Source organism: Pleurodeles waltl, chromosome 11 (genome assembly GCF_031143425.1).
Source record: "Pleurodeles waltl isolate 20211129_DDA chromosome 11, aPleWal1.hap1.20221129, whole genome shotgun sequence".
In the NCBI taxonomy this organism is placed as follows: domain Eukaryota; kingdom Metazoa; phylum Chordata; class Amphibia; order Caudata; family Salamandridae; genus Pleurodeles; species Pleurodeles waltl.
The window spans coordinates 376,143,207-376,171,133 of NC_090450.1; the positions used below are offsets into that span (position 1 = coordinate 376,143,207).

The following is a 27,927-nucleotide window of genomic DNA, read 5'->3' on the forward strand; positions in this document are numbered from 1 at the left end:
CTGGAGCCAAGGCAGTTGTCGTCTTCTGGTCTTCCGCTGCAGGGGTTTTCAGCTGGGCAGTCCTTCTTCTTGTAGTTGCAGGAATCTAATTTTCTAGGGTTCAGGGTAGCCCTTAAATACTAAATTTAAGGGCGTGTTTAGGTCTGGGGGGTTAGTAGCCAATGGCTACTAGCCCTGAGGGTGGGTACACCCTCTTTGTGCCTCCTCCCAAGGGGAGGGGGTCACAATCCTAACCCTATTGGGGGAATCCTCCATCTGCAAGATGGAGGATTTCTAGAAGTTAGAGTCACCTCAGCTCAGGACACCTTAGGGGCTGTCCTGACTGGCCAGTGACTCCTCCTTGTTGCTTTCTTTGTTCCCTCCAGCCTTGCCGCCAAAAGTGGGGGCCGTGGCCGGAGGGGGCGGGCAACTCCACTAAGCTGGAGTGCCCTGCTGGGCTGTGACAAAGGGGTGAGCCTTTGAGGCTCACCGCCAGGTGTTACAGCTCCTGCCTGGGGGAGGTGTTAGCATCTCCACCCAGTGCAGGCTTTGTTACTGGCCTCAGAGTGACAAAGGCACTCTCCCCATGGGGCCAGCAACATGTCTCTGGTGTGGCAGGCTGCTGGAACTAGTCAGCCTACACAGACAGTCGGTTAAGTTTCAGGGGGCACCTCTAAGGTGCCCTCTGTGGTGTATTTTACAATAAAATGTACACTGGCATCAGTGTGCATTTATTGTGCTGAGAAGTTTGATACCAAACTTCCCAGTTTTCAGTGTAGCCATTATGGTGCTGTGGAGTTCGTGTTTGACCGACTCCCAGACCATATACTCTTATGGCTACCCTGCACTTACAATGTCTAAGGTTTTGTTTAGACACTGTAGGGGTACCATGCTCATGCACTGGTACCCTCACCTATGGTATAGTGCACCCTGCCTTAGGGCTGTAAGGCCTGCTAGAGGGGTGGCTTACCTATACTGCATAGGCAGTGAGAGGCTGGCATGGCACCCTGAGGGGAGTGCCATGTCGACTTACTCGTTTTGTCCTCACTAGCACACACAAGCTGGCAAGCAGTGTGTCTGTGCTGAGTGAGAGGTCTCCAGGGTGGCATAAGACATGCTGCAGCCCTTAGAGACCTTCCTTGGCATCAGGGCCCTTGGTACTAGAAGTACCAGTTACAAGGGACTTATCTGGATGCCAGGGTCTGCCAATTGTGGATACAAATGTACAGGTTAGGGAAAGAACACTGGTGCTGGGGCCTGGTTAGCAGGCCTCAGCACACTTTCAATTGTAAACATAGCATCAGCAAAGGCAAAAAGTCAGGGGGCAACCATGCCAAGGAGGCATTTCCTTACAGTAAGTGTAAAGAAATGGCTCCCTGTTGCAGTTACCCCCCACTTTTTGCCTGATACTGATGCTGACTTGACTGAGAAGTGTGCTGGGACCCTGCTAACCAGGCCCCAGCACCAGTGTTCTTTCACCTAAAAATGTACCATTGTTTCCACAATTGGCACAACCCTGGCACCTAGGTAAGTCCCTTGTAACTGGTACCCCTGGTACCAAGGGCCCTGATGCCAGGGAAGGTCTCTAAGGGCTGCAGCATGTCTTATGCCACCCTAGGGACCCCTCACTCAGCACAGACACACTGCTTGCCAGCTTGTGTGTGCTGATGGGGAGAAAATGACTAAGTCGACATGGCACTCCCCTCAGGGTGCCATGCCAACCTCCCACTGCCTGTGGCATAGGTAAGTCACCCCTCTAGAAGGCCTTACAGCCCTAAGGCAGGGTGCACTATACCACAGGTGAGGGCATATGTGCATGAGCACTATGCCCCTACAGTGTCTAAGCAAAACCTTAGTGTAAGGAAATGCCTCCTTGGCATGGTTGCCCCCTGACTTTTTGCCTTTGCGGATGCTATGTTTACAATTGAAAGTGTGCTGAGGCCTGCTAACCAGGCCCCAGCACCAGTGTTCTTTCCCTAACCTGTACTTTTGTATCCACAATTGGCAGACCCTGGCATCCAGATAAGTCCCTTGTAACTGGTACTTCTAGTACCAAGGGCCCTGATGCCAAGGAAGGTCTCTAAGGGCTGCAGCATGTCTTATGCCACCCTGGAGACCTCTCACTCAGCACAGACACACTGCTTGCCAGCTTGTGTGTGCTAGTGAGGACAAAACGAGTAAGTCGACATGGCACTCCCCTCAGGGTGCCATGCCAGCCTCTCACTGCCTATGCAGTATAGGTAAGACACCCCTCTAGCAGGCCTTACAGCCCTAAGGCAGGGTGCACTATACCATAGGTGAGGGTACCAGTGCATGAGCACTGTACCCCTACAGTGTCTAAGCAAAACCTTAGACATTGTAAGTGCAGGGTAGCCATAAGAGTATATGGTCTGGGAGTCTGTTTTACACGAACTCCACAGCACCATAATGGCTACACTGAAAACTGGGAAGTTTGGTATCAAACTTCTCAGCACAATAAATGCACACTGATGCCAGTGTACATTTTATTGCAAAATACACCCCAGAGGGCACCTTAGAGGTGCCCCCTGAAACTTAACCGACTGTCTGTGTAGGCTGACTAGTTCCAGCAGCCTGCCACACAAGAGACATGTTGCTGGCCCCATGGGGAGAGTGCCTTTGTCACTCTGAGGCCAGTAACAAAGCCTGCACTGGGTGGAGATGCTAACACCTCCCCCAGGCAGGAGCTGTGACACCTGGCGGTGAGCCTCAAAGGCTCACCCCTTTGTCACAGCCCAGCAGGGCACTCCAGCTTAGTGGAGTTGCCCGCCCCCTCCGGCCACGGCCCCCACTTTTGGCGGCAAGGCTGGAGGGAACAAAGAAAGCAACAAGGAGGAGTCACTGGCCAGTCAGGACAGCCCCTAAGGTGTCCTGAGCTGAGGTGACTAACTTTTAGAAATCCTCCATCTTGCAGATGGAGGATTCCCCCAATAGGGTTAGGATTGTGACCCCCTCCCCTTGGGAGGAGGCACAAAGAGGGTGTACCCACCCTCAGGGCTAGAAGCCATTGGCTACTAACCCCCCAGACCTAAACACGCCCTTAAATTTAGTATTTAAGGGCTACCCTGAACCCTAGAAAATTAGATTCCTGCAACAAGAAGAAGGACTGCCTAGCTGAAAACCCCTGCAGAGGAAGACCAGAAGACAACAACTGCCTTGGCTCCAGAAACTCACCGGCCTGTCTCCTGCCTTCCAAAAAACTCTGCTCCAGCGACGCCTTCCAAAGGGACCAGCGACCTCTGAATCCTCTGAGGACTGCCCTGCTTTGACGACGACAAGAAACTCCCGAGGACAGCGGACCTGCTCCAAAAAGACTGCAACTTTGTTTCAAGAAGCAGCTTTAAAGAACCCTGCAACTCCCCGCAAGAAGCGTGAAACTTGCAACACTGCACCCGGCGACCCCGACTCGGCTGGTGGAGAACCAACACCTCAGGGAGGACCCCCGGACTACTCTACGACTGTGAGTACCAAAACCTGTCCCCCCTGAGCCCCCACAGCGCCACCTGCAGAGGGAATCCCGAGGCTTCCCCTGACCGCGACTCTCTGAAACCTAAGTCCCGACGCCTGGAAAAGACCCTGCACCCGCAGCCCCCAGGACCTGAAGGACCGGACTTTCACTGCAGAAGTGACCCCCAGGAGTCCCTCTCCCTTGCCCAAGTGGAGGTTTCCCCGAGGAAGCCCCCCCTTGCCTGCCTGCAGCGCTGAAGAGATCCCTTGATCTCTCATTGACTAACATTGCGAACCCGACGCTTGTTTCTACACTGCACCCGGCCGCCCCCGCGCCGCTGAGGGTGAAATTTCTGTGTGGGCTTGTGTCCCCCCCGGTGCCCTACAAAACCCCCCTGGTCTGCCCTCCGAAGACGCGGGTACTTACCTGCTGGCAGACTGGAACCGGGGCACCCCCTTCTCTCCATTGAAGCCTATGCGTTTTGGGCACCACTTTGAACTCTGCACCTGACCGGCCCTGAGCTGCTGGTGTGGTGACTTTGGGGTTGCTCTGAACCCCCAACGGTGGGCTACCTTGGACCAAGAACTGAACCCTGTAAGTGTCTTACTACCTGGTAAAACTAACAAAAACTTACCTCCCCCAGGAACTGTGAAAATTGCACTAAGTGTCCACTTTTAAAGTAGCTATTTGTGAATAACTTGAAAAGTATACATGCAATTGAAATGATTCAAAGTTCCTAATGTACTTACCTGCAATACCTTTCGAACAAGATATTACATGTTAAATTTGAACCTGTGGTTCTTAAAATAAACTAAAGAAAAGATATTTTTCTATAACAAAACCTATTGGCTGGATTTGTCTCTGAGTGTGTGTACCTCATTTATTGTCTATGTGTATGTACAACAAATGCTTAACACTACTCCTTGGATAAGCCTACTGCTCGACCACACTACCACAAAATAGAGCATTAGTATTATCTCTTTTTACCACTATTTTACCTCTAAGGGGAACCCTTGGACTCTGTGCATGCTATTCCTTACTTTGAAATAGCACATACAGAGCCAACTTCCTACACTTAGACATTGTAAGTGCAGGGTAGCCATAAGAGTATATGGGCTGGGAGTCTGTCAAAAACAAACTCCACAGCTCCATAATGGCTACACTGAATACTGGGAAGTTTAGTATCAAACTTCTCAGAATAATAAACCCACACTGATGCCAGTGTTGGATTTATTAAAAAATGCACACAGAGGGCATCTTAGAGATACCCCCTGTATTTTACCCAATTTGTTTAGTGCAGGACTGACTGGTCTGTGCCAGCCTGCTGCTGAGAGACGAATGTCTGACCTCATGCGGTGAGAGCCTTTGTGCTCTCGAAGGACAGAAACAAAGCCTGCTCTGGGTGGAGGTGCTTCACACCTCCCCCCTGCAGGAACTGTAACACCTAGCAGTGAGCTTCAAAGGCTCAAGCTTCGTGTTACAATGCCCCAGGGCACTCCAGCTAGTGGAGATGCCCGCCCCCTGGACACAGCCCCCACTTTTGGCGGCAAGTCCAGGAGAAATAATGAGAATAACAAGGAGGAGTCACTGGCCAGTCAGGACAGCCCCTAAGGTGTCCTGAGCTGAGGTGACTGACTTTTAGAAATCCTCCATCTTGTAGAAGGAGGATTCCCCCAATAGGGTTAGGGATGTGACCCCCTCCCCTTGGGAGGAGGCACAAAGATGGTGTACCCACCCTCAGGGCTAGTAGCCATTGGCTACTAACCCCCCCGACCTAAACACGCCCTTAAATTTAGTATTTAAGGGCTTCCCTGAACCTAAGAATTTAGATTCCTGCAACTTACCTGAAGAAGAAGACTGCCGAGCTGAAAAACCCCTGCAGAGGAAGAACAGAAGACACCAACTGCTTTGGCCCCAGTCCTACCGGCCTGTCTCCTGCCTTCCAAAAGAAACCTGCTCCAGCGACGCTTTCCAAGGGACCAGCGACCTCTGAATCCTCTGAGGACTGCCCTGCTTCAAGCAAGACAAGAAACTCCTGAGGACAGCGGCACTGCTTTACAAGAACTGCAACTTTGTTACAAGGAGCAGATTTAAAGACCCCTGCAACTCCCCGCAAGAAGCGTGAGACTTGCAACACTGCACCCGGCGACCCCGACTCGACTGGTGGAGAAACAACGCTTCAGGGAGGACCCTCCGGCGACTCTACGACTGAGTAACCAAAGTTGTCCCCCCTGAGCCCCCACAGCGACGCCTGCAGAGGGAATCCCGAGGCTCCTCCTGACCGCGACTGCCTGAACTCCATTTCCCGATGGCTGGAAAAGACCCTGCACCCGCAGCCCCCAGCACCTAAAGGAACGGAACTCCTGTGCAGGAGTGACCCCCAGGAGGCCCTCTCCCTTGCCCAGGTGGTGGCTACCCCGAGGAACCCCCCCCTTGCCTGCCTGCGACGCCGAAGAGATCCCTTGATCTCTCATAGGAAACCATTACAAACCCGACGCGTGTTTGCACACTGCACCCGGCCGCCCCCGCGCTGCTGAGGGTGTACTTTTTGTGCTAACTTGTGTCCCCCCCGGTGCCCTACAAAACCCCCCTGGTCTGCCCTCCGAAGACGCGGGTACTTACCTGCTGGCAGACTGGAACCGGGGCACCCCCTTCTCTCCATTGAAGCCTATGTGTTTTGGGCACCGCTTTGACCTTTGCACCTGACCGGCCCTGAGCTGCTGGTGTGATAACTTTGGGGTTGCTCTGAACCCCCAACGGTGGGCTACCTTGGACCAAGAACTGAAACCTGTAAGTGACTTACTTACCTGTGAAACCTAACATTACTTTACCTCCCCCAGGAACTGTGAAAATTGCACTGTGTCCACTTTTAAAACAGCTTATTGTGTTTTATAAAAAAAGTATACATGCTAATGTAATGATTTAAAGTTCCTAAAGTACTTACCTGCAATACCTTTCAAATGAGATATTACATGTAGAATTTGAACCTGTGGTTCTTAAAATAAACTAAGAAAAGATATTTTTCTATAAGAAAACCTATTGGCTGGATTTGTCTCAGTGTGTGTTCCTCATTTATTGCCTGTGTGTATGTACAACAAATGCTTAACACTACTCCTTTGATAAGCCTACTGCTCGACCACACTACCACAAAATAGAGCATTAGTATTATCTCTTTTTGCCACTATCTTACCTCTAAGGGGAACCCTTGGACTCTGTGCATGCTATTCCTTACTTTGAAATAGCACATACAGAGCCAACTTCCTACAGTAAGACCTTGAATTGATAGTGCACTCCTAGTACAAATCTGAGATACTTCTTGTGTGCCTGATGTATGTGTGTTTGGATAGGCGTCCTGAAGGTCTACGGTTGCCATGTAATCTCCTCTTTGCAGGTGTGGTATCACCTCAAAGCGTTGTCATCTTGAAATGTTGAGTGCGTATGAAAGATGCTTATGAACCGGAGGTCTAGGATTGGTCTCAGTGAAAGGTCTTGTTTTGGCACCAAAACGTAGGGTGAGTAATTTCCTTTGCCTAACTTGCTCTTTGGTACTTTTTCTATTGCCTGTTTTAGAAAGTCTTTACTTCCTTCTTTAGTTAAACCAGACCTGCTGATTGATACTCCTTCCTTGGTAGATTTGTCAGTGGTATTTTTGAGAGTTCTATATAGTATCCGTGGTGTACTACGTCTAGCAACCATTTGTTTGAGTTAATTTTCTTCCACTGTTGTATATACCGCCCTATTCTGTCCCTTACTGGTGTTGTGTGGGGGCTTGAGAGCATTTGGGAGTCATCTGGTTGTTCCCTCCTCATCTGGGGGTTTGGCCCCTTGCCCTCCCTCTGCCCTGAAAGGGCTGTCTGGCGTAGTGTTGCCATTGTTGGTTTCTAGTCTGTTAGCTGCCTTGAAATGTACTACTCTAGGTTGGATGCTACTGCTGCCCAGAGGTAAAGGTTCCCCTTTGTAGGAAGTTGGCTCTGTATATACTATCTCAAAGTGAGTCCAAGGGCTCCCCTTAGAGGTTCATAGTGGCACAATTAGATAATACTAATTCTGTGGTAGTGTGGTCGAGCAGTAGGCTTATCCGAGGGTAGTGTTAAGCATTTGTTGTACACACACAGGCAATAAAATGAAGGAACACACACTCAAAGACAACTCCAGGCCAATAGGTTTTATATATAAAAATATGTTCTTCATTTATTTTAGAACCACAAGATTCGAGGTTATGCAGGGTACTTCACACAGGTAAGTATAGAACTTTGATTAAAAACAGAAGTACATACAGTTTTGGTTAAAATGGCAATAACCTATTTTAAAAGGGGGCACAGTGCAAAAATCAACAGTTCCTGGGGAGGTAAGTTTGGTTAGCTTTCTCAGGTAAGTAAAGCACTCACACAGTCAGTCTCCTTGGCATAGGCAGCCCACCGTTGGGGGGTTCAAAGCAACCCCAAAGCCGCAGCACCAGCAACACAGGGCCGGTCAGGTGCAGAGATCAAAGGAGGGCCCAAAACACATAGGTACCTATGAAGAACAGGGGTGCTCCGGTCCTAGTCTGCTTACAGGTAGTACCTGTGTCCTCGGGGTGCAGACCAGGGAGGTTTTGTAAGGGGGGTGGGGGGGGGGGGGGGTGGGGGGGAGGCGACAAGCCCACAAAACACAACCTCAGCAGCATAGGGGCGGCGGGTGTAGTGGGCAAAGTAGGCGTCGGGTCTGCTATAGAAAGCAATGGAGGGACCCGGGGGTCACTTAGGCGATGCAGACAGGGCACGGGGGCTTCTGGGCAAGCCACCGACTGGGCTAGGATGAGGGCCGCCTGCCGGTCACTCCTGCACTGGTAGGTGGTTCCTCTCAGTCGTGGGGGCTGCGGGTGCAGCCGGATTCCTTTGTTACTAGGGAGTCGCAGTCAGGTGGGTGCCTCTGGATCCTCTCTGCAGGCGTCCCTGTGGGGGTGCAGGGGTCGACTCAGGGTGTCCACATCGTTGAAGTCGCCTGGGAGTCCTCTCTGCGGTGTTTGTTGTCCTGGACTCGAGCGGGGGGCGTCGGGTGCAGAGTGTGAAGACTCGAGTTTCTGGCGGGAAGTGAGAGCCTTTTAAAGTCGTTGCAAAGTTGTTGCAGTTTCTGAACAGTGCCGCTGTTCTCAGGAGTTTCTTGGTCCTTTAGGTGCAGGGCAGTCCTCGGAGTCCTCAGAGGTCGCTGGTCCTGCTGGATGTGTCGCTGTGCAGGTTCTTTGTGTCTGGAGAAAGGCCGGTAGGGCTGGGGCCAAGCAAGTTGAAGTCTCCGTAGTCTCTGCGGGCTTTCAGGTCAGCAATCCTTGTTGTAGGTTGCAGGAATCTGATTTCCTGGGTTCAGGGTCACCCCTAAATACTACATTTAGGGGTGTGTTTAGGTCTGGGGGGGGCAGTAGCCAATGGCTACAGTCCTTGAGTGTGGCAACACCCTCTTTGTGCCTCCTCCCTGAGGGGAGAGGGGCACATCCCTATTTCTATTGGGGGAGTCCTCCAAACTCAAGATTGAAGATTTCTAAAGGCAGTGGTCACCTCAGCTCAGGGCACCTTAGGGGCGGTCCTGACTGGTAGGTGACTCATCCTTGTTTTTCTCATTATCTCCTCCGGACTTGCCACCAAAAGTGGGGGCTGTGTCCAGAGGGGCGGGCATCTCCACTAGCTGGGATGTCCTGGGGTGCTGTAACAACAGGCAGGAGCCTTTGAGGCTCACCACCAGGTGTTACAGTTCCTGCACAGGGAGGTGAGAAGCACCTCCACCCAGTGCAGGCTTTGTTCCTGGCCACAGAGTGACAAAGGCACTCACCCCATGTGACCAGAAACTTGTCTGGTTGTGGCATGCTGGCAGAAACTGGTCAGCCTAGCACAAGGAGTCTGACTGATATTCAGGGGGTATCTCTAAGATGCCCTCTGGGTGTATTTTACAATAAATTGCACACTGGCATCAGTGTGCATTTATTGTGCTGAGAAGTTTGACATCAAACTTCCCAGATTTTAGTGTAGCCATTGTGGAACTGTGGAGTTCGGAATTGACAGACTACCAGACCATATACTCTTTATGGCTACCCTGCACTTACAATGTCTAAGGTTTGGCTTATACACTATAGGGACATAGTGCTCATGCAAATATGCCCTCACCTGTGGTATAGTGCACCCTGCCTTAGTCCTGTAAGGCCTGCTAGAGGGTAACTTACCTATGCCACAGGCAGTGGGCTGTGGGCATGGCTCTCTGAGGGGACTGCCATGTCGACTTAGTCCTTTTCTTCCCGCCAACACACACAAGCTGTGAGGCAGTGTGCATGTGCTGAGTGAGGGGTCTGCAGGGTGGCATAATACATGCTGCAGCCCTTAGAGACGTTCTCTGGCCACAGGGCCCTTGGTACTAAGGGTACAATTTACAAGGGACTTTGTGTGCCAGGGCTCTGCCAATTGTGGGAACAAGAACAGTTTAGGGGTAAAACTCTGGTGCTGGGGCCTGGTTAGCAGGGTCCCAACACACTTTCAATCAGGACTGGCATCAACAAAAGGCAAATCATTAGGGGGTAACCATGCCAAGGAAGGCATTTCCTTACACCTTTCCAGTGGGCCTTCCGATGTTGCTCCCTCTCCTGAAGCTACCTCTGAATTTTAGAGCCCACATCGCCATGGCTGTCTTGTTGTCCATATTGATTTGTTGTAAGGACTCGTCCACTTCTTGCTGAAGGGTTTGTTGATTGTGGAGGCCTGCACTTCCTGTTTAAAGCCAGATATCCTGAGCCATGCGTGCCTTCTTAAAGTTGTTCCTGTGCACGTTTGCCTACTCGCTGTGTCCGCGGAGTCTACAGGGGATTTTAAACATGCATTAGCAATGGTTTTCCCCTCTTGTATGATGGCTTCTGCCCTCTTTTTATCTGCTTCTGGGGGCTTTTTCATGAGCTCTTCAATCTCATCCCACTGCTGGAGACCATACCTCTTCAGGAGGGTGTTGGGAGTTAGCTATACAGAACTGTGTTGCAGCTTCTTTTTCTACTTTCCTCCCCACTGTATTCAGTCTTTTGCTCTTTCTGGAAGGGGGCCTGCGGAGCGTGCATTGTTCCTCCTTCTCGCTGTCGAGAATATGATGGAGTCTGCCACTGTATTTCCTTGGATCTATCTGGGATCCTTTGGGGAGAGTTGCGCATTTCTCTTCCACTCTGTGTAACTCCCTTGGCTGCTGCTGGTTCCTTGAAGGTTTCCATACCCTGGTTCCAGTATGCCGGGTAACATGGGAAGGTATAGGTTCCCCCTTACATGCTGGTATGAGGATCTCCAGTAGGAAGCAGGAGTCGTCCTTATCTTCCTCCAGGGGTGCCCCGTATGTGTCCCCTGCCCTCTTCGCCAGGTTATAGTAGCATGTGATGTCATCGTGGGGGCAAAGGTTCTGAGAGGTAGCTGTCGATCTCTTCTGGGCTCTGTTTCAAGGTCATGCCAATCACCCTCGAAACTCCCAGTGGCTATCTCCTCCTCTGGGTTGTAGAAGGAGTTGTAGAACGACTCCTCTGAACCACCCGAACCACATCTTCATGTGGTTCGGGGGTTGGCAGGGCTCTGAGGGCAGTTTCTTCCTTTTCGGCTTCCTTGTACGTGGAGGTCAGAGGGTTTGGGTGTGATTCAATACTGTTTCAGCGCTTCATTGAACTCCTTTTCTTTTGTAGGAGCTCTGCTATTTCAGCCTCCATACAGCCTCTAACACCTTTTCTATGTCTCACTCCCTCAAAGGACTTTGACGTATGTTCCCCCGACAGCATCTGGGTCTTTTTTCCCCAGTCTTCAATGCCTCTTTCCTCGATTGTTTCAGGGTCTTTTTCTCCGACGCGGATTTTGCTTGTTTCGGCGGGTCGCCTCTTCTGTATCCCTGGTGTGGGATCCGTGGGGATCTCTTGCTTGTGGCAGACCCGTGATCATCTTTTTCTTCGATGTCGGGCTGCCGAGCGGTATTGTTTATCAGGGACGCCTTTTATTTATTATTATTTCACTTTTTCGCATCTTTTTTCGACGTCTTACTGTCTTCTTTTTTGGGAGTTTTTCCTCTGCGTCTCCTTCGAGGAATTCAACATCCGACCCTACGCTAGTCAATTCTGCACCACCCGCTTGCTCTTCATCTCTGGATAGTCCTTGCTCCTTCAGTGACCCGTAATGCTTTTGGCTCTGCATTGTTGCGTGGTGCTCCTCCCTCTGCTGTTGGCGTGCTTTGAGTGTCTTAGGGACAAACGCAGTGCAGGCTTCGCAGCCCTGGACTGATTTCTCAGGAGACTGAGGTTGCAGAACCTGTGTAGGTGACTCTGGGCAAACTTGTGGCGGCAGTTTGGGCAGAATTTAAAGGGGATGTTTTCCATGACTCCTACCTTGCTGCTTCTTCTGCTCTGTAGATTTTTTTCGGCATTCCCGCTGGGAAATGTCAGTCTTCTCCTTGGCTCTGCTTTGTTGATCTCGGGTTCTCCTTCGTATACAACTTCGAAATCTTTAATTTAAGTTTTTAACGCCCTCTGTCGAAAACTTCGGAGCTCCTTCTTTGCTTCCAAATCCAACAGCGAAAAAAAGAACCTGAAGATGGCTACCATTCACAGGAACTTTCGGGGCACCATCTGACGTCATACAGGGACAACAAATGGTGGTCGACTACAGCCAAAAAAGGAAAGAAGAACAAAAAGAAGAAAAAAAACAATTCCAGACCCAACCACTAGATGGCGGAATAATACATAGCATGTGAATCCAGAAAAGGTTTCATGCTGCAAAATAATAGAGGTTGAATGTGCTTCCGCTACGAGTTACTGGTGCTTTGGAGGGTACACTTAGGGAGGAGAGGATTTATGATCTTTGCTTGGGTTATGTACAATATTTAAATTATGTGATATTTGTATGCCTCTCTTTATACACCATGTTGTCAATTGTTAGGACCATCAATTCATAAAGTATAGTACAACATCGGTCGCAGACGTTCATCAATGCTTATTTGCCCTTAGCACCGGAACGGATTGCACAAACATTTTCACATTCTTAAAATATTTTTTTAAATGTTTTCACATAATTGCTTCTCGAATCAGTATTTGCATACGTTGTGTTTAAAGTTAGGCTATGTATAGAAGTACTGTATTGGTATTTTCTCAATGTTCAATGAACTTTGTTAACTTGGTATTGTATTGGTAATTAACAGTTTATAGTGCTGCTGGAAACTTTTACTGTTTGTTCAATTAATCTCTTGCACTTGATTTGCAATTTGTTTGTATTTGGGGTTTTACTGTAAAGCACGGTATCAGTGAGCATGCCCCTCTCAGTATTTTATAATTTGTATTATTTTTGTTAGTTGTTTTTGTACAATTTGTATTGATGTGGTCCTCAGAGTGGCAAAACATAATAAAATACTTAACTTGACCCTGTCTGTGTGGTTTTGCAATGTTCAGACTCTGGGACGACAGGTGTGATAGAGGGATGCTGGAAGTAGGGTTCGCCAGTCCCAGATTATGAAAACTGCTCCCTAGGAAAACACTTGCCAGGAGACAGGTGCAGTAATATTCTCCTGCCTGTCAACCACTGAGGAACTACCCCTCAGCAGCGTTCCCGAAGAGCCGTTTTCATAATCTGGGACAGGCGACCCCTACTATCTAGGCTAGCATATGAGCAGTTCCGACTATGTGAGTGACCACAGCTCAGCTGATGCGTAGTTTTGACAAAGTAAGTGACCGCAGCCCAGCTGACTGACGTTTCTAGACACACCTAGGACTTTTTTGGTATATAAGGAGAAGTATGTATTGCTTTGGTCCTGAAGAAGCGTTGTTGGATCCTTCTGGACCAGTGAGACGCAAAACATCTTGACCCACTGTGAGAGGGCATTAGGAAGTGTCCTTCCACTCTTGTTGTTTTGATTGAGAGAGTGATTGAGCATTATCTCTACCCTAACTCTCCACTTTCGTTTTAATATTGGCCTTAAATTTATTAGATCTGTACAAGGTTAAGACAAAAGAGTGGTTTCGAGCCAATTTTATCCTCCTTGTGTTTTCCTATTTTGTTGTTGTGCTTGTAAGGCGGCATTGTCCATTCTATTATTTCTCATGTCACAGAGGCATTGGGAATAAGATCTCTGGCAAAGAGCCCCCGTATTGGGGAGCCCGTCAGACATTCCAGCGCCAGTCTGATGAGGAGCATGCCCAATGATGAAGCATGGCATCTTAACGGATGTGTGAGGGCTTCTGCTTCTAACAATAGGGTCACCCTGTGTAGTAGTCTTCTTTCTCCCTTTTGGAACAGTGTACCTTTTGCATATGTACATTATTTTGAGCCCCGATATCAAAGATGACGGGACTGTTGCAAAGTAAAATGATAACATAAGGACTGTCATGAGCCGACAGAAGCAATGTCTGAAAACGCTTCAGAGGAGAGATTTAGCTGGAGCATCTGAAGTCACAACAACTGGCGTCACACCAACGCCAATCATTTGTACTGTAACATCTGTAATAAGAGCATTGCTGGTGTCCCCAGCAAAACAGATCATCTTTTTAAATGCCTAAACCATTCTGATGGAAGACTTGATTAGTTTGAGTACAGAGTGGTTCAGAAGAGGATTACTCTTCTGTAATGTTTCCTATTATGGCCTTGCCTAGATGAAGACTACTTTGGCTATTTTTGGTCCTCTTATGCTTCCTGTGATGATTTGGTGAATGACTCGGAAAAAGCCCCAAATCTTGTCCAGATTGTTACACAAGGCTAACATCAGTTTGTTCATCCTTTTTTAAATCTTTGAGGGATTCATCAAGGTGCAAAGATCTCATGACTTTGCATTATATGATACATTTAAGTACCACAAACATCCCAGCTGTGGGTTGGTGACGAATATCAGTAGACAACAGGTGGCGTCGGGCTTAAGCCTGAGGGCTTACATGGAAGTAAAACAAACAAAATCACCAACTACTCTGGAACCCACGTTCATGCTCCAGTTGTACACTTTATACATCACTTTCAACAGTGTCACAAAACACCGTTTAAGACTCCGATAGACACCAACTAAGGCCAATAAATAGGAACTGCTGGAAACATTCCCAGAATGAACATGTTTTGTTGCTGTTGTTTCAGACAGTCCTTAGTTTATCACGCAGAATATTACATTTTGAGAGGTTTAATGTCTTCCCCTCCTTCTTCCCTGTATATATAGGATTGGAATGTGCTGTTAGCTGAAAGAAGATGTCACACAGTATTGGGTCACTTGGCAACTACGAGTAGTATAATTATGTGGTTTTGTTGTTTAACCACTTTTTCATGCAGAGGGTGCCAAAACATTCGCCAAAGTATCCTGCCACTTCCCCCATGCATTGAATGACGTAAACGCCGGGAACTAAGGCATGTGCCCTGGTTTAGACTCTAATTTGTGATCATGCATTCCAGTGAACATAAAAAAAAACAGGATGTTAAAAGATCAAATATAATTTTAATTCTTTCACATTCTCCATAGTGTAAAAAGCATGTTCGCAAACCCAATCACTTTATCAAGGACTGGAGAAAAATGAGAGAACGATTAGTGATAGTCTCAAATAGCAACATACAGACTAATCTTAGAACATTCTTCCCAGCTAATGCCATCAATAACAAAGCCACACTGTGCTATAATAAATTAAAACAAACCCCCTCTCACTCTGCATTTTAGTAATTTCAAAGGTATCCCACGTTATATGGGCCTGTTTTCCCTCTTTTGGAGGAGGAATGCATAAGAGTGGAAGTAAAAGTCAGTAGGTATTTGTTCACACTGATAAAGTCTATATTGCTTGCACTGAAGTGGCCATCCATATGTTTGCCTGAATTACAAAATCGTGAGGTGATATAGCACCAAACCCTTTTTAGATACTCACCCTGACAACAAATACAGGACATTTCATCTTATTTGTAGATGTTCTGACAAACTTGGTTGTTACAGCATTCATTGGGTTGTTCAACATTCCAATAGGTGGGACAAGCTGTGGAAGACAAGAGACTATTGAAAACATTTCCTCACTTGACAATAAAATAAAATGGCACGCCCCCTTAAAAGCAAGAAGGTAGCCATTACCCATAATTAGCACCATTGATCCCACATTATTAAGAAGATGGTAACTTCAGTACACCTTTCAATGAAAATGCCTATAGACCCACACCTGATGCCTCCCAAAAAACGTCAGACAAGTCAAAGAATACCTCAATACCGGCACACCAAAAACATGCCAGCTCCTCCAAGTCAACAAGCCAGGAAAGCATTCATAAATTATCCCTCAATGCTCAGTTCTTACCCGAGATAAAAAGAAATCTCCTTATAAGAAAAGGACTTAATCAACACTTTATTTAGTACTCCATTAGACAATGATTCTAAAGCCAAATTCAGTTCCATCACAGGCAAGACATGATGGATCTGCTAAATATAGGACTCAGAAAATGACTGGAGTTTCCTCAAGTATAAAAAGACTTTAGCTCTATTAACCTCAACTACATCAACATAACAGGCTTGCAGTGCTTATCAAAATGCAAAACAGCCATCTCAGTCCATGTGTGTTCCCAAAGTGAAAGTATCAGTAAATCTTTGGCACAGACAATTGATTTCACCCATTAGGCTGTTTGGCTTTCAAAGTTTACATCTACTTCACAAGTTTTCAGGGACCCAAACTCATGTTTTTACCATTCCCAATGTTCATGTTTTACATTTGTTTTATAAACAGTAGTTTATGCCAAGCAGCAAGCGTAAGGGTACTTTTTGGGTTTGAGCAAGGAGAACAATCTCAGATATTCATACGGAGGAAGTCTGGTACATCAACCTTGCACAGGAGGACTTCAAAGGAGTTCACAAAATTACGTACATTATACACAATGGTTTACCAGTGAGGAAGGCAAGAGAATCCCCTCACTTGAAACCTTATGTAAAGGGAAATGTAAAGTCAAGGCCCCTGCCTCCCTACTTCATCTCACGAAGGCAAAATGGGTAGAATGTGATAGTTGCAAAAGGAATATGCTACTTGCATCCATTGGTAGCGTGTAGTTCTGTAGATTCATATGATTACCATACTCCTGCCATCTAGTGTTGCACTCAGATGTGTGCGACTTGTTCTTCAAACAAGTCTTTCGAGTCATGAGGTATTGTGACTCCTAGTCTGTACTGCGCATGGTCATTGGCTCCTTTGTTAGATTGTTTTTGGCTCATCGGGTGAGCTTAGGATAGGAGTAGTACAGAGTCAGAAGGGATGAATATGCAGCTATAGCTAAGACAAGGTTAAGGAGAGAGGTGTGTACGTCAGCCATTAGCGTTTGGAAAGGATGGTCAGTGCATATGAACCAATGGCTGTACAAGCTACAAATAGATGCTTACAGGATAAGAAACATTCCACTTGTAGCATGTGTTGGCCGTAGATGCAAATGCGAACTTAAAACAGTGCTCCCCAAAAGCAATGGCTAGCTAGTGGCTGACGGAGATGTCTGAAAAAGTGTTTGTAACACCGCTTGACCCACTATATCCTAAGGATTAGCTAATAATGTTTTGTGAATGTATGTGCGTTGTTCCAAGTGGCAGCTTTGCAGATATCCGTTAATGAAATGTCTCCTAGGAAAGCCATAGAATCTCCTTTCTTACATATGAAGTGAGCCCCAGGAGCTGCAGGTAGCAATCATTTAGCCTTGTGGTACCAAGTTTGGATACATCTTACTATCCATCTTGCATTCTTGTTTTTGAGATAGGGGAACCCTTTTGCGAGTTAAAAAAGGCAACAAAGCTGATGTGGTTTTGGTCACTCAATGTAGTGCATTAGTGCTCTTTTAACAGAGTGTGTAGGGCTCTCTCTGCTATCAAATGCAGTTTAGGAAAGCATACAAGTAGATCAATTGTTTAGTTGGTGTGAAATCCCGAAACCACCTTAGGAAAAAACCTAGGGTTTGTTGTAAGTACTACTTTATCTGGATGTATCGTGAAGAAAGGTTCTTCTAAAGTGAGCACCTGAAGCTCACTTATTCTCCTACGATGTAATAGCTACTAAGAAAACTACTTTCCCTGTGAGGAACTGTACATCACATTAATGTGGTTCAAAAGGCAGCCCTAAGAGTCTGTTGTGAACTATATTGCGGTTCCAGACTGGTGCTTGGCCTGGGAGGGGCATGACTTTTGTAGCCCTTTCATTAATGCTTTGATTACTGCAATTCTGAACAGAGATATATGTTGTCTATTCTGCATGTCCGCAGCAAGTGCTGCTAAGTGTGGCCTAATTGAGGTATATTCAAGGCCTACTTGTTGTAAATGGAACAGATAACAAACAAGATCTTGTGCTGCAGGAGAAAGTGGTTGGCCAGGCAGGAATGGGCCAACCTCTTCCATTTGGCTGCACAGCAGGCTCATGTAGTTGGCCGGTGAGCTTGTTTTAGAATGGCCATGCATGCTTGTGGTAGACTGAGGTATCTGAATTCTAATACTTCAGGAGCCAAATCCCTAGATTCAGCAGTTTGGGATTGGGTGAGTGATTTTTCCTTGTTCCCCAGTCAGAAGTTATGGCCAAAGAGGCAGATTCTCGTGTGTCACAACCAACAGCTGTAATAGGGTTGTGAACCGTGCTTGTCAAGCGCTATGATGGGGCTATTAGGATGAGGGATGTTTGTGTGAGATTTTGGACCATATAATGAATATGTGTGTGTTGGGTGGGGGGGGTGGTTATAAGCAACTATCTCTGACCAGCTGATCCATACCGCATTGCCTTTGGTCTGCGGGTGAGGAAACCTGGAGGCGAAGCTCTGGTATTTCACGTTCTGGTGTGTTGCGAAGAGGTCTATGTCCGGGGTTCCCCACCACTGGACATATGATTAAAGCAGTGGTGTGTCGCTCTCCCCCCTCATGCACTTGTTACAGTCTGCTGAGCATATCTGCTAAGTCATGGTCCACCCCTGGTAGGAGGAGCTGGATATTGTGATGCATGAGTGGGTGCCATATCGATTCTACAGTGCTTAAGAGCTGTATGGAGGGTGCCACCTTGTTTGTGGATGTAATGAACGAGTTACTTACCTTCGGTAGCGACTTTTCTGGTGGATACATTAGCTACCTGTGGATTCCTCACCTCATGAATACTCCCATGGCGCCAGCATTCTACGGAAATCTTCTTACTAGTCTCTGCACGTCGACGAGGACGTCACTGTCTCGCACGCGACGCCGTCTGACGTCATACAGGCAATAAGAGGTCCTCGACGACGTGCGGACGTCAGTACCAATCATTTTTTACGTGCATGAGAACAACCAGGCAATGCAATGAAAGAACAAAGCAACATCCATTATATTGTAAAAATACACCACATTGTATGAATAACTGTAAATCTTTTTTATGTACATATATATATATATATATATATATATATATATATATATATATAAAACTCTTTCTTTTAAAAATATATACACACACCAAGTATATACATAAAGATATATACACATATATCCATATATATATATAAATATATTATATATATACACATCTATTGCACCCTCAAAGATCAAGAGGAGCGCACTCAAGGATTACTTGGCAAGACCATAAAGGCAACGGGGAGGCGGGTGGGACCTTAAGGAATCCACAGGTAGCTAATGTATCCACCAGAAAAGTCGCTACCGAAGGTAAGTAACTCGTTCTTCTGATGGATACAACTACCTGTGGATTCCTCACCTCATGAATAGAGTCCCAAAGCAGTACCACGCCCGGCGGTGGGTGCCTAAATGGTCAAACCAAGAAATCCTGCAGCACTGACCGTGCAAAATGGCCGTCCCTTCTAACCTCAGAATCTAAACAGTAATGTTTTGCAAAAGTGTGAAGGGACGACCAAGTTGCGGCCTTGCAGATGTCGACCACAGGAACACCTCTGGCTAAGGCCGAAGTGGCCGACTTAGCTCTGGTGGAATGAGCTCTAATGCCCTCAGGAGGATCCTTCTTTGCCAAAGAGTAACATATTTTAATGCAAAGAACAACCCACCTGGATAGTGTTCTCTTGTGGACTGCCTTTCCTCTCCTCTTGCCCACGTATCCAATAAACAGCTGATCCTCCAGCCTGAAATCCTTTGTTCTATTGATAAAGAAGCTCAACGCTCTCTTTGGATCCAGACGGTGCAGTCTTTCTTCCTCTTTGGAAGGATGAGGCGGAGGATAGAACGTGGACAAAGTAATTGCCTGAGCCAAATGGAAGGGTGAAACAACCTTCGGGAGGAAAGCAGCCTTGGTCCTCAACACCACCTTATCCCCATAAAAAGTTGTAGAAGGGGGTTTTACTGATAAGGCCTGCAACTCACTCACTCTCCTTGCTGATGTTATAGCTATCAGGAAGACTGTTTTTAAAAACAAATACCTTAAGGGGCAAGAATGCATAGGTTCAAAAGGGGACCCCATAAGGAAAGTCAGGACTAAGGACAAATCCCATTGCGGCATAACGAATGGCTTTGGAGGATATTGATTTAGAAGACCTTTCAAGAATGTGATAACAATAGGGGATTTAAATAAAGATGGTTGGTCTGGAAGACATATGAAGGCTGACAAGGCCGATAAATAACCTTTAATGGTAGCCACTGCACAACCTTTCTGCGCCAGAGATAGAGCAAAAGACAAAACGTCCGATAGATGAGCTTGTAAAGGATCAATCTGCCTCTCTCCACACCACGCAACAAATTTAGACCACCTATTAGCGTAGATAGATTTAGTGGAGTGTCGCCTGGCCGCTAATATAACATCCACTACCTCAGGCGGGAGAGAGAAGGAACTCAGGTTGCCCCGTTCAATCTCCAGGCATGTAGGTGCAGACTCTGGAGGTTGGGGTGTAGAACCTGCCCCTGCGACTGCGAGAGGAGGTCTGCCCTGAAAGGGAGACGGAGCGGCGGGCACGTTGAGAGTTGGAGAAGGTCGGAGTACCACACCCTCCTTGGCCAATCCGGAGCTATTACGATTACTAGAGCCCGGTCTTGGCGAATCTTCCTCAATACTCGAGGAATCAAGGGTATGGGAGGAAACGCGTAAAGCAACTGGCCGCACCAGGTCTTTTTGAAACGCGTCCCCCAATGCTTCCTGCATCGGATACTGAAGGCTGCAGAACAACGGACAATGCGCGTTCTCTCGAGTGGCGAACAGATCTACCCGAGGAAACCCCCACTTCTGGAAGATTAAACGGACTTGATCTGGATGGAGACGCCACTCGTGGTCTGCCGAGAAGTGGCGACTGAGACTGTCCGCACGCACGTTCAAGACTCCGGCCAGATGGTTTGCTATCAAGCAAATCCGATGGTCCTTTGCCCAGGACCATAGTCGAAGAGCTTCTCTGCAGAGAAGGTACGACCCCACTCCTCCCTGCTTGTTTATGTACCACATCGTGGTAGTATTGTCCGTTAGGACCTGTACCGACTGACCACGAAGGGAAGGGAGGAAGGCCTTGAGAGCCAGACGTACAGCCCGTAACTCTAACAGATTGATGTGAAAAATCTGTTCCTCTGGAGACCAAAGACCTTTGATCTCCAGATCCCCCAGATGAGCTCCCCACCCTAGAGTGGAAGCATCCGTTATGACTGTGGCCACTGGTGGCGACTGCTGGAACGGTTTTCCTTGTGAAAGATTGTTGCTTGCAATCCACCACTTCAAATCCACAGCAGCATCTCTGGAGATCTTGACAGTACCCTCTAGATCCCCTCTGTGTTGAGACCACTGCCTTCGGAGGCACCACTGAAGAGCCCTCATGTGCCAGCGAGCATGCGTGACCAACAGAATGCAGGAGGCAAAAAGACCGAGCAGACGAAGGACCTTGAGGACTGGAACTACCGCTCCGTTTCGAAACATTGGAACCAAATCCTGAATATCTTGAATCCGCTGAGGCGGAGGAAAGGCCCGACCCAATGTCGTATCCAGTACTGCCCCTATGAACAGGAGGCGCTGAGAGGGCTCCAGGTGAGATTTGGGCTCGTTCACCGAAAAGCCCAGGTCGAACAACAACTGGGTTGTTGACTGCAGATGACGCAACACAAGCTCCGGGGACTTGGCTTTGATCAACCAATCGTCCAAGTAAGGGAATACTGCTATCCCCTTCCTTCTGAGCTCTGCCGCAACCACCGACATCACCTTCGTGAAGACTTGAGGTGCTGAAGTAAGACCAAACGGAAGGACCGCAAACTGGTAGTGTTGCGATCCCACCACAAACCGGAGATACTTCCTGTGTGACTTGAGTATCGGGATATGAAAGTAAGCATCCTGCAAGTCGACAGACACCATCCAGTCTTCCATGTTCAACGCCAAAAGCACCTGTGCTAGGGTCAGCATCTTGAACTTTTCCTGCTTGAGGAACCAATTCAAGATCCTCAGGTCCAGAATTGGTCTCAAACGACCATCCTTCTTGGGAATCAGGAAATACCTTGAGTAAACTCCTTGACCCCTTTCCTGCTCCGGGACCAACTCCACCGCGCCCTTTAAAAGGAGGACTTCCACCTCCTGTTCTAGCAACAGGAGGTGTTCTTGTGAACAATACGAAGGGCGGGGCGGGATGAGGGGCGGAAACTCCCGAAAGGGAAGGGTGTAGCCTTTTCCCACAACACTGAGAACCCAAGTGTCCGACGTAACAGTCTCCCATTTGGTGAGAAAATGCTGTAATCTTCCCCCTACAGGAGAGGAGTGAGTGGGAAATGGTGGAAGCCTAAGGCTGCTTCCCCTGCTGCACCCCGCCAGAGGATGAGGCAGAGTGCTGCTGAGAGGCTCCCCTGGTGCGGACCCTACCCCTCCCCCTAAAAGATCTATAGGGGTGGGAAGAGGCAGGTTGCTGATATCTTCCCCGAAAGGAAGAGGAGGAAGAGCCACGCCCAAATCCACGAAACCTCCTGAAGAATCTGGAAGAGGCCGTGGAAGAAGGAGCTTGGAGTCCCAACGACTTAGCCGTGGCCCTGCTCTCCTTAAAACGTTCCAAGGCCGAATCAGCCTTAGCCCCAAACAGTTTGTCCCCATCAAACGGGAGATCCAACAATGTGGACTGTACATCTGCCGAAAAGCCCGAGTTACGTAGCCAGGCCTGTCTCCTTTCCACCACAGTTGTGCCCATTGCTCTGGCTACCGAGTCGGTGGTATCCAGTCCCGTCTGGATAATTTGGGTCGCAGCAGGCTGGGCATCAGAGACAAGATCCAAAAGACCCTGGGGAAGCTCTGTAAACGAAGAGGAGATGTCATCCATCAGAGCATGAATATACCTCCCCAGGATACAGGTCGCATTAGTGGCTTTTAACGCCAGACTGCAGGACGAAAAAATCTTCTTCGACTGCGCCTCTAGCTTTTTTGAGTCTCTGTCCCCAGGCACCGTCGGGAAAGAACCAGGCGCTGATTTGGACGAACAGGAGGCCTGCACAACCAAGCTCTCCGGCGTAGGGTGCCTAGATAGGAAACCAGGATCAGTTGGAGCCGTCCGATACCTCCTGGCCACGGCTCTGTGAACTGCTGGGGAAGATGCCGGCTTCTTCCACACCTCTAAAACCGGATCCAGCAGAGCGTCATTAAAAGGTAGTAGAGGCTCCGCCGCGGCTGAGGCCGGATGCAACACCTCTGTCAAAAGGTTTTGTTTCGCCTCCACCACCGGCAAAGGCAGGTCCAAAAAACTAGCTGTCTTCCGTACCACTGTATGAAAGGAAGCAGCTTCCTCGGTATATTCCCCCGGGGACGAAAGGTCCCACTCAGGGGAAGTGTCCAGCCCACTGGCCGACTCCAGTCCATGCAGCCCATCACCCGAGTCCTCTAGCTCTCCTTCCTCTAGGGCTCGTTGGTACTCCTGCTCCTCTAGTACCCGGAGAGCACGCCTCCTTGAATGCAGTCGTTGCTCAATCCGCGGAGTCGACAACACCTCCGCCGAAGTCGGAGATCGGCGCCGATCTTCCGAAGCCACCGACGCCGCATCCGGCGCCACAGGTAACTTCGGCGCCGACTGAAGAGCAGATGAAACGGATGGACCCACCGGAGTCACAGGCCGAAATCTCGACGTCGACGGGATGGAAATCCCTGGGGCCAATCCCTCCGAAGCCATCGGAGCGGCCACCGGCGCCGACACTGGCGCCGAGCCCACGTTCCCAAACGGGAGAAAGGGCATAAAGGGTGCCGGCCGAAGAGGCGCAGGATCACCCAAAGAAAAGGCCAAAGGCCCAGCCGGAGCACCCCCTGGAGCCATCTGTTGGAAGATGGCATACATCGCATTCAAGAATGCGGAACTATCGGCTCCAGGGGTGGGAAAAGCCGGATACTGGGGTGCCTGACTCGGAGGCGACCCCGACGCCGGCCTCGGCGTCTGCGCCGGAGAAAACACCTGAGGCTCCAATACCTCAATCACCGACGCCTGTCCAGGCGAAGTTGGAGACGTCGGAGAGAGCAACGGCGTCGAAGGATGCGGCGTCACCGTGGGGCTGACCTCCCATGTCCTCCGGCGCCGATCCGGAGACCTGGAACGAGCCTCCCTTGAATGACGCCGAGATTCTCTACGGCGCCGGGAGTCTCGATGACGCCGATGTCTTGGAGAAGACTTTTTCTTGTGATGCTTCTCCTTTGACTTGGCCATAAACAGCTTCGCCTCGCGTTCTTTAATGGCCTTCGGATTCATGTGCTGACACGAATCACAAGTCGAGACGTCGTGGTCGGAGCTCAAACACCAAAGGCAATCGGAATGAGGATCCGTCACCGACATCTTGCCTCCACACTCACGACAAGGCTTAAATCCAGACTTTCTCTGCGACATTATTTCCACAGAGAAAGAGTACGCAGCAAGATATACACTGTAACCGCAAGAGTAACAGTTGCTCCCTCGAAGATAACCGTTTCGAATGCACGGAAAAAAGGGAACTGACGTCCGCACGTCGTCGAGGACCTCTTATTGCCTGTATGACGTCAGACGGCGTCGCGTGCGAGACAGTGACGTCCTCGTCGACGTGCAGAGACTAGTAAGAAGATTTCCGTAGAATGCTGGCGCCATGGGAGTATTCATGAGGTGAGGAATCCACAGGTAGTTGTATCCATCAGAAACACTGCAGTCATGTCTGTACAGACTAGAACCACTTTGTAGCAAATATGCTGCTAAAGAGCCCTGAGAGCTAAATGATTCGCAAAAAGCTCTAGATGACTGATGTTTAAATATTTCTGAGTTAGAGACCATTGGCAGTGGACTGTGAGGTACTGCATACGTGTATCCAACCCTGTAGAGATACATCTGTGGTAATGATCACTTGCAGGACTTGGGCTTTGAAAGGCTGACCCTGAAACAGGTTGTTGATGTCCCACCACTGCAGAGTGCGATGGGTATGTGGCCCTACAAACACTAGATCTGGTCAATGAGACGATTGTGACTGGTGGTAGCGATTTGGGGGGGGGGGGGAGAAGCATGGGCAGACATGCATTGGGCACTATAGAGGTACAGGACACCACCATGCTGAGAAAACTCATCATTGTTTAGACTGGAATAAAGAGGCAATGTTTGCTAAAACCTTTGTACTCTTGCAGAAGAGGGATAGGTTGAAACTCAGAACGGCTGCACTTGTAAGGGTTGTGGTTTTGTTGTATTTAGAGTGAAGCCTAATTTGTGTAAAAGGATGATTACCTTTTGAGTGTCCTGCAGACACTGCTGTTTGTTTGAACTCTCAATCAGCCAGTCTACATATAGGAACACATGACTGCGCCCCCACTCCCCCTCAACCCCTCTCCCCCCCCCCCCCCCCCTTGAGATGACCTGCTACTACCGCAAGGCATTTTGGGAACACTCAGTGCTGTAACTACTCTGAATGGCAACACTTTGAATTGGTAATGTTGACCATTTACTTGAAATCGGCGGTAGCAACAGTGGGCTGGATGCTTTGGAATGTGGACGTAGGAATCTTTGAGGTCTATGGCTGTGATGAAGTCTCCCTGCTGTAGCAGTGGTATTAATCCTTGTTGCAATACCATAAGGAAATTCTCTGAAAAGATGTCTAGCATAGGCCTTATAGTTGCATCCTTTTTTGGAACAAGAAAGTACAGTGAGTACACCCGGTGTACCTCAATTTCTTTTGGCACCTACTATATAGCCCCTTTAGAAGAGGGGAATGTTCTGTTGACAGTGTGTGTATGTGCTGGTATAGTGGGTGGGGTAGCTGCGAGTTCTAGGCAGAGCCCATCTTTGATGATTGGAAGGAACCAGTGATCTGTTGTAATTTCTGCCCAGTCATTGTGGTTGTGATGCAGCTGTCCCTCTGGTGGTGGTGGTGGTGATGCAGCTGTCCCTCTGGTGGTGGTGGTGGTGGTGATGCAGCTGTCCCTCTGGTGGTGGTGATGCAGCTGTCCCTCTGGTGGTGGTGATGCAGCTGTCCCTCTGGTGGTGGTGATGGTGGTGGTGGTGATGCAGCTGTCCCTCTGGTGGTGGTGGTGGTGGTGATGCAGCTGTCCCTCTGGTGGTGGTGGTGATGCAGCTGTCCCTCTGGTGGTGGTGATGCAGCTGTCCCTCTGGTGGTGGTGGTGGTGGTGGTGGTGATGCAGCTGTCCCTCTGGTGGTGGTGGTGATGCAGCTGTCCCTCTGGTGGTGGTGGTGGTGGTGATGCAGCTGTCCCTCTGGTGGTGGTGGTGGTGATGCAGCTGTCCCTCTGGTGGTGGTGGTGGTGATGCAGCTGTCCCTCTGGTGGTGGTGGTGGTGGTGGTGGTGGTGGTGGTGATGCAGCTGTCCCTCTGGTGGTGGTGATGCAGCTGTCCCTCTGGTGGTGGTGGTGGTGCAGCTGTCCCTCTGGTGGTGGTGGTGGTGGTGATGCAGCTGTCCCTCTGGTGGTGGTGGTGGTGGTGGTGGTGGTGATGCAGCTGTCCCTCTGGTGGTGGTGGTGGTGGTGGTGGTGATGCAGCTGTCCCTCTGGTGGTGGTGGTGGTGGTGGTGATGCATCTGTCCCTCTGGTGGTGGTGGTGGTGGTGATGCAGCTGTCCCTCTGGTGGTGGTGGTGATGCAGCTGTCCCTCTGGTGGTGGTGGTGGTGATGCAGCTGTCCCTCTGGTGGTGGTGGTGGTGATGCAGCTGTCCCTCTGGTGGTGGTGGTGGTGATGCAGCTGTCCCTCTGGTGGTGGTGGTGGTGATGCAGCTGTCCCTCTGGTGGTGGTGGTGGTGATGCAGCTGTCCCTCTGGTGGTGGTGGTGATGCAGCTGTCCCTCTGGTGGTGGTGGTGGTGGTGGTGGTGGTGGTGGTGGTGGTGATGCAGCTGTCCCTCTGGTGGTGGTGGTGGTGGTGGTGGTGGTGGTGATGCAGCTGTCCCTCTGGTGGTGGTGGTGATGCAGCTGTCCCTCTGGTGGTGGTGGTGATGCAGCTGTCCCTCTGGTGGTGATGCAGCTGTCCCTCTGGTGGTGGTGGTGGTGGGGAGGGGGGGGGGGGGGGGGGGGGGAGTAGGGCAGCGAGTCAGTTTAGTGGAACCAGTCGCTCTGGAGGACCCCATGCTCTATTGCTGCTTATAGTAAGTCCTTCTGGTGACCCTCTATAGCAGGGGTCTCCAAACGTTTAAATTCCACACCCCGCCATTTGAAAAATAAAAATCATTACCCCCCCCCCCCCTTCAGAAGTTTTCACAATTATTTTATAAAGATGGCAATGTTTAAATGAGTCTAGGCCTATTTAAAAATTGCAGTTAAGTACTGTTACCTTTTTTAATGCAATAATATGCTACTACTTAAACAGGCCTTTGTTTATCTGTAAAATGCTTCTTTTGGCCAGACTCTGGTGCCCCCCACCCTGGGATCACATGAGACCCCCCTAGGGGGGCTCGCCCCCTAGTTTGAAGACCTCTGCTCTATAGTGTCCTCTATGGATGGAACCCATAAATTGGTAGGTTTGTAGTGTATCCATGGCTTTGGTGGTATCAGGGTCTTATTTTTAAAGCATTACATTGTGGTCCGTACAACTGATCACTGGTAAATTGAGCAGATGTGGCTGGACATCAGGTTTAAAACAAGAGGCTCTAAGCCAAGTGAGGATTTGTTCTGAGAACCAACTTGTCTCTATGCATTTGCTTGTAAGGTTCCTGTATTGTTAATGCTTGAAGTTCGCTCACCCTCTGTAGTGAAGAGATTGAAATTATCATTGCTGTTTTAAGTGTGATATACTGAAGTTCTGCCCTGTGAAAGAATTGGAATGGTTTTGCGATCCACTGTGCTAGCACTGTGTTTAGGCTCCACCTAAGTGCTGGTGCTTTTCTTTGAGGTGCAACTCTTTGATCCCTCAAGGAATCTTTTTATCACGGGCACAGTGAAGAAGCTTTTACATGAAGTGCTCCTGGTATGCGCTACAATAACTACCAAATGCACCTTCAGTGATTAATCATTTATCCCACTGTCCAGCAGATGGGGGAGGTATAGTAGTACAGTGTTCTGTTTTGTTGCTGTTTCCATTGTCTTGTTGTTTGTGCACCAGTGGACATAGCTTTTCCATTTTGCTGTATAGCAGTGTATGTGGTAGGTTTCTCTGCGTCCTTTAATGTTTTCAAAGTTCTAATCGGTAAATGTAGGTG

At 48.9% G+C, this 27,927-nt stretch overlaps 1 protein-coding gene across 2 annotated transcripts in view; it reads right to left on the reverse strand.

Moving 5' to 3' along the window:
• WDR33 (WD repeat domain 33) overlaps positions 1-27,927 on the reverse strand; it is a 1,025,118-nt gene that overhangs the window by 860,776 nt on the left and 136,415 nt on the right. For both annotated transcript variants that reach the window (XM_069213677.1, XM_069213680.1), the window contains exon 4: positions 15,297-15,401. In XM_069213677.1, the coding sequence (XP_069069778.1) occupies positions 15,297-15,401 (105 nt within the window). The remainder of the gene's footprint in view (positions 1-15,296; positions 15,402-27,927) is intronic.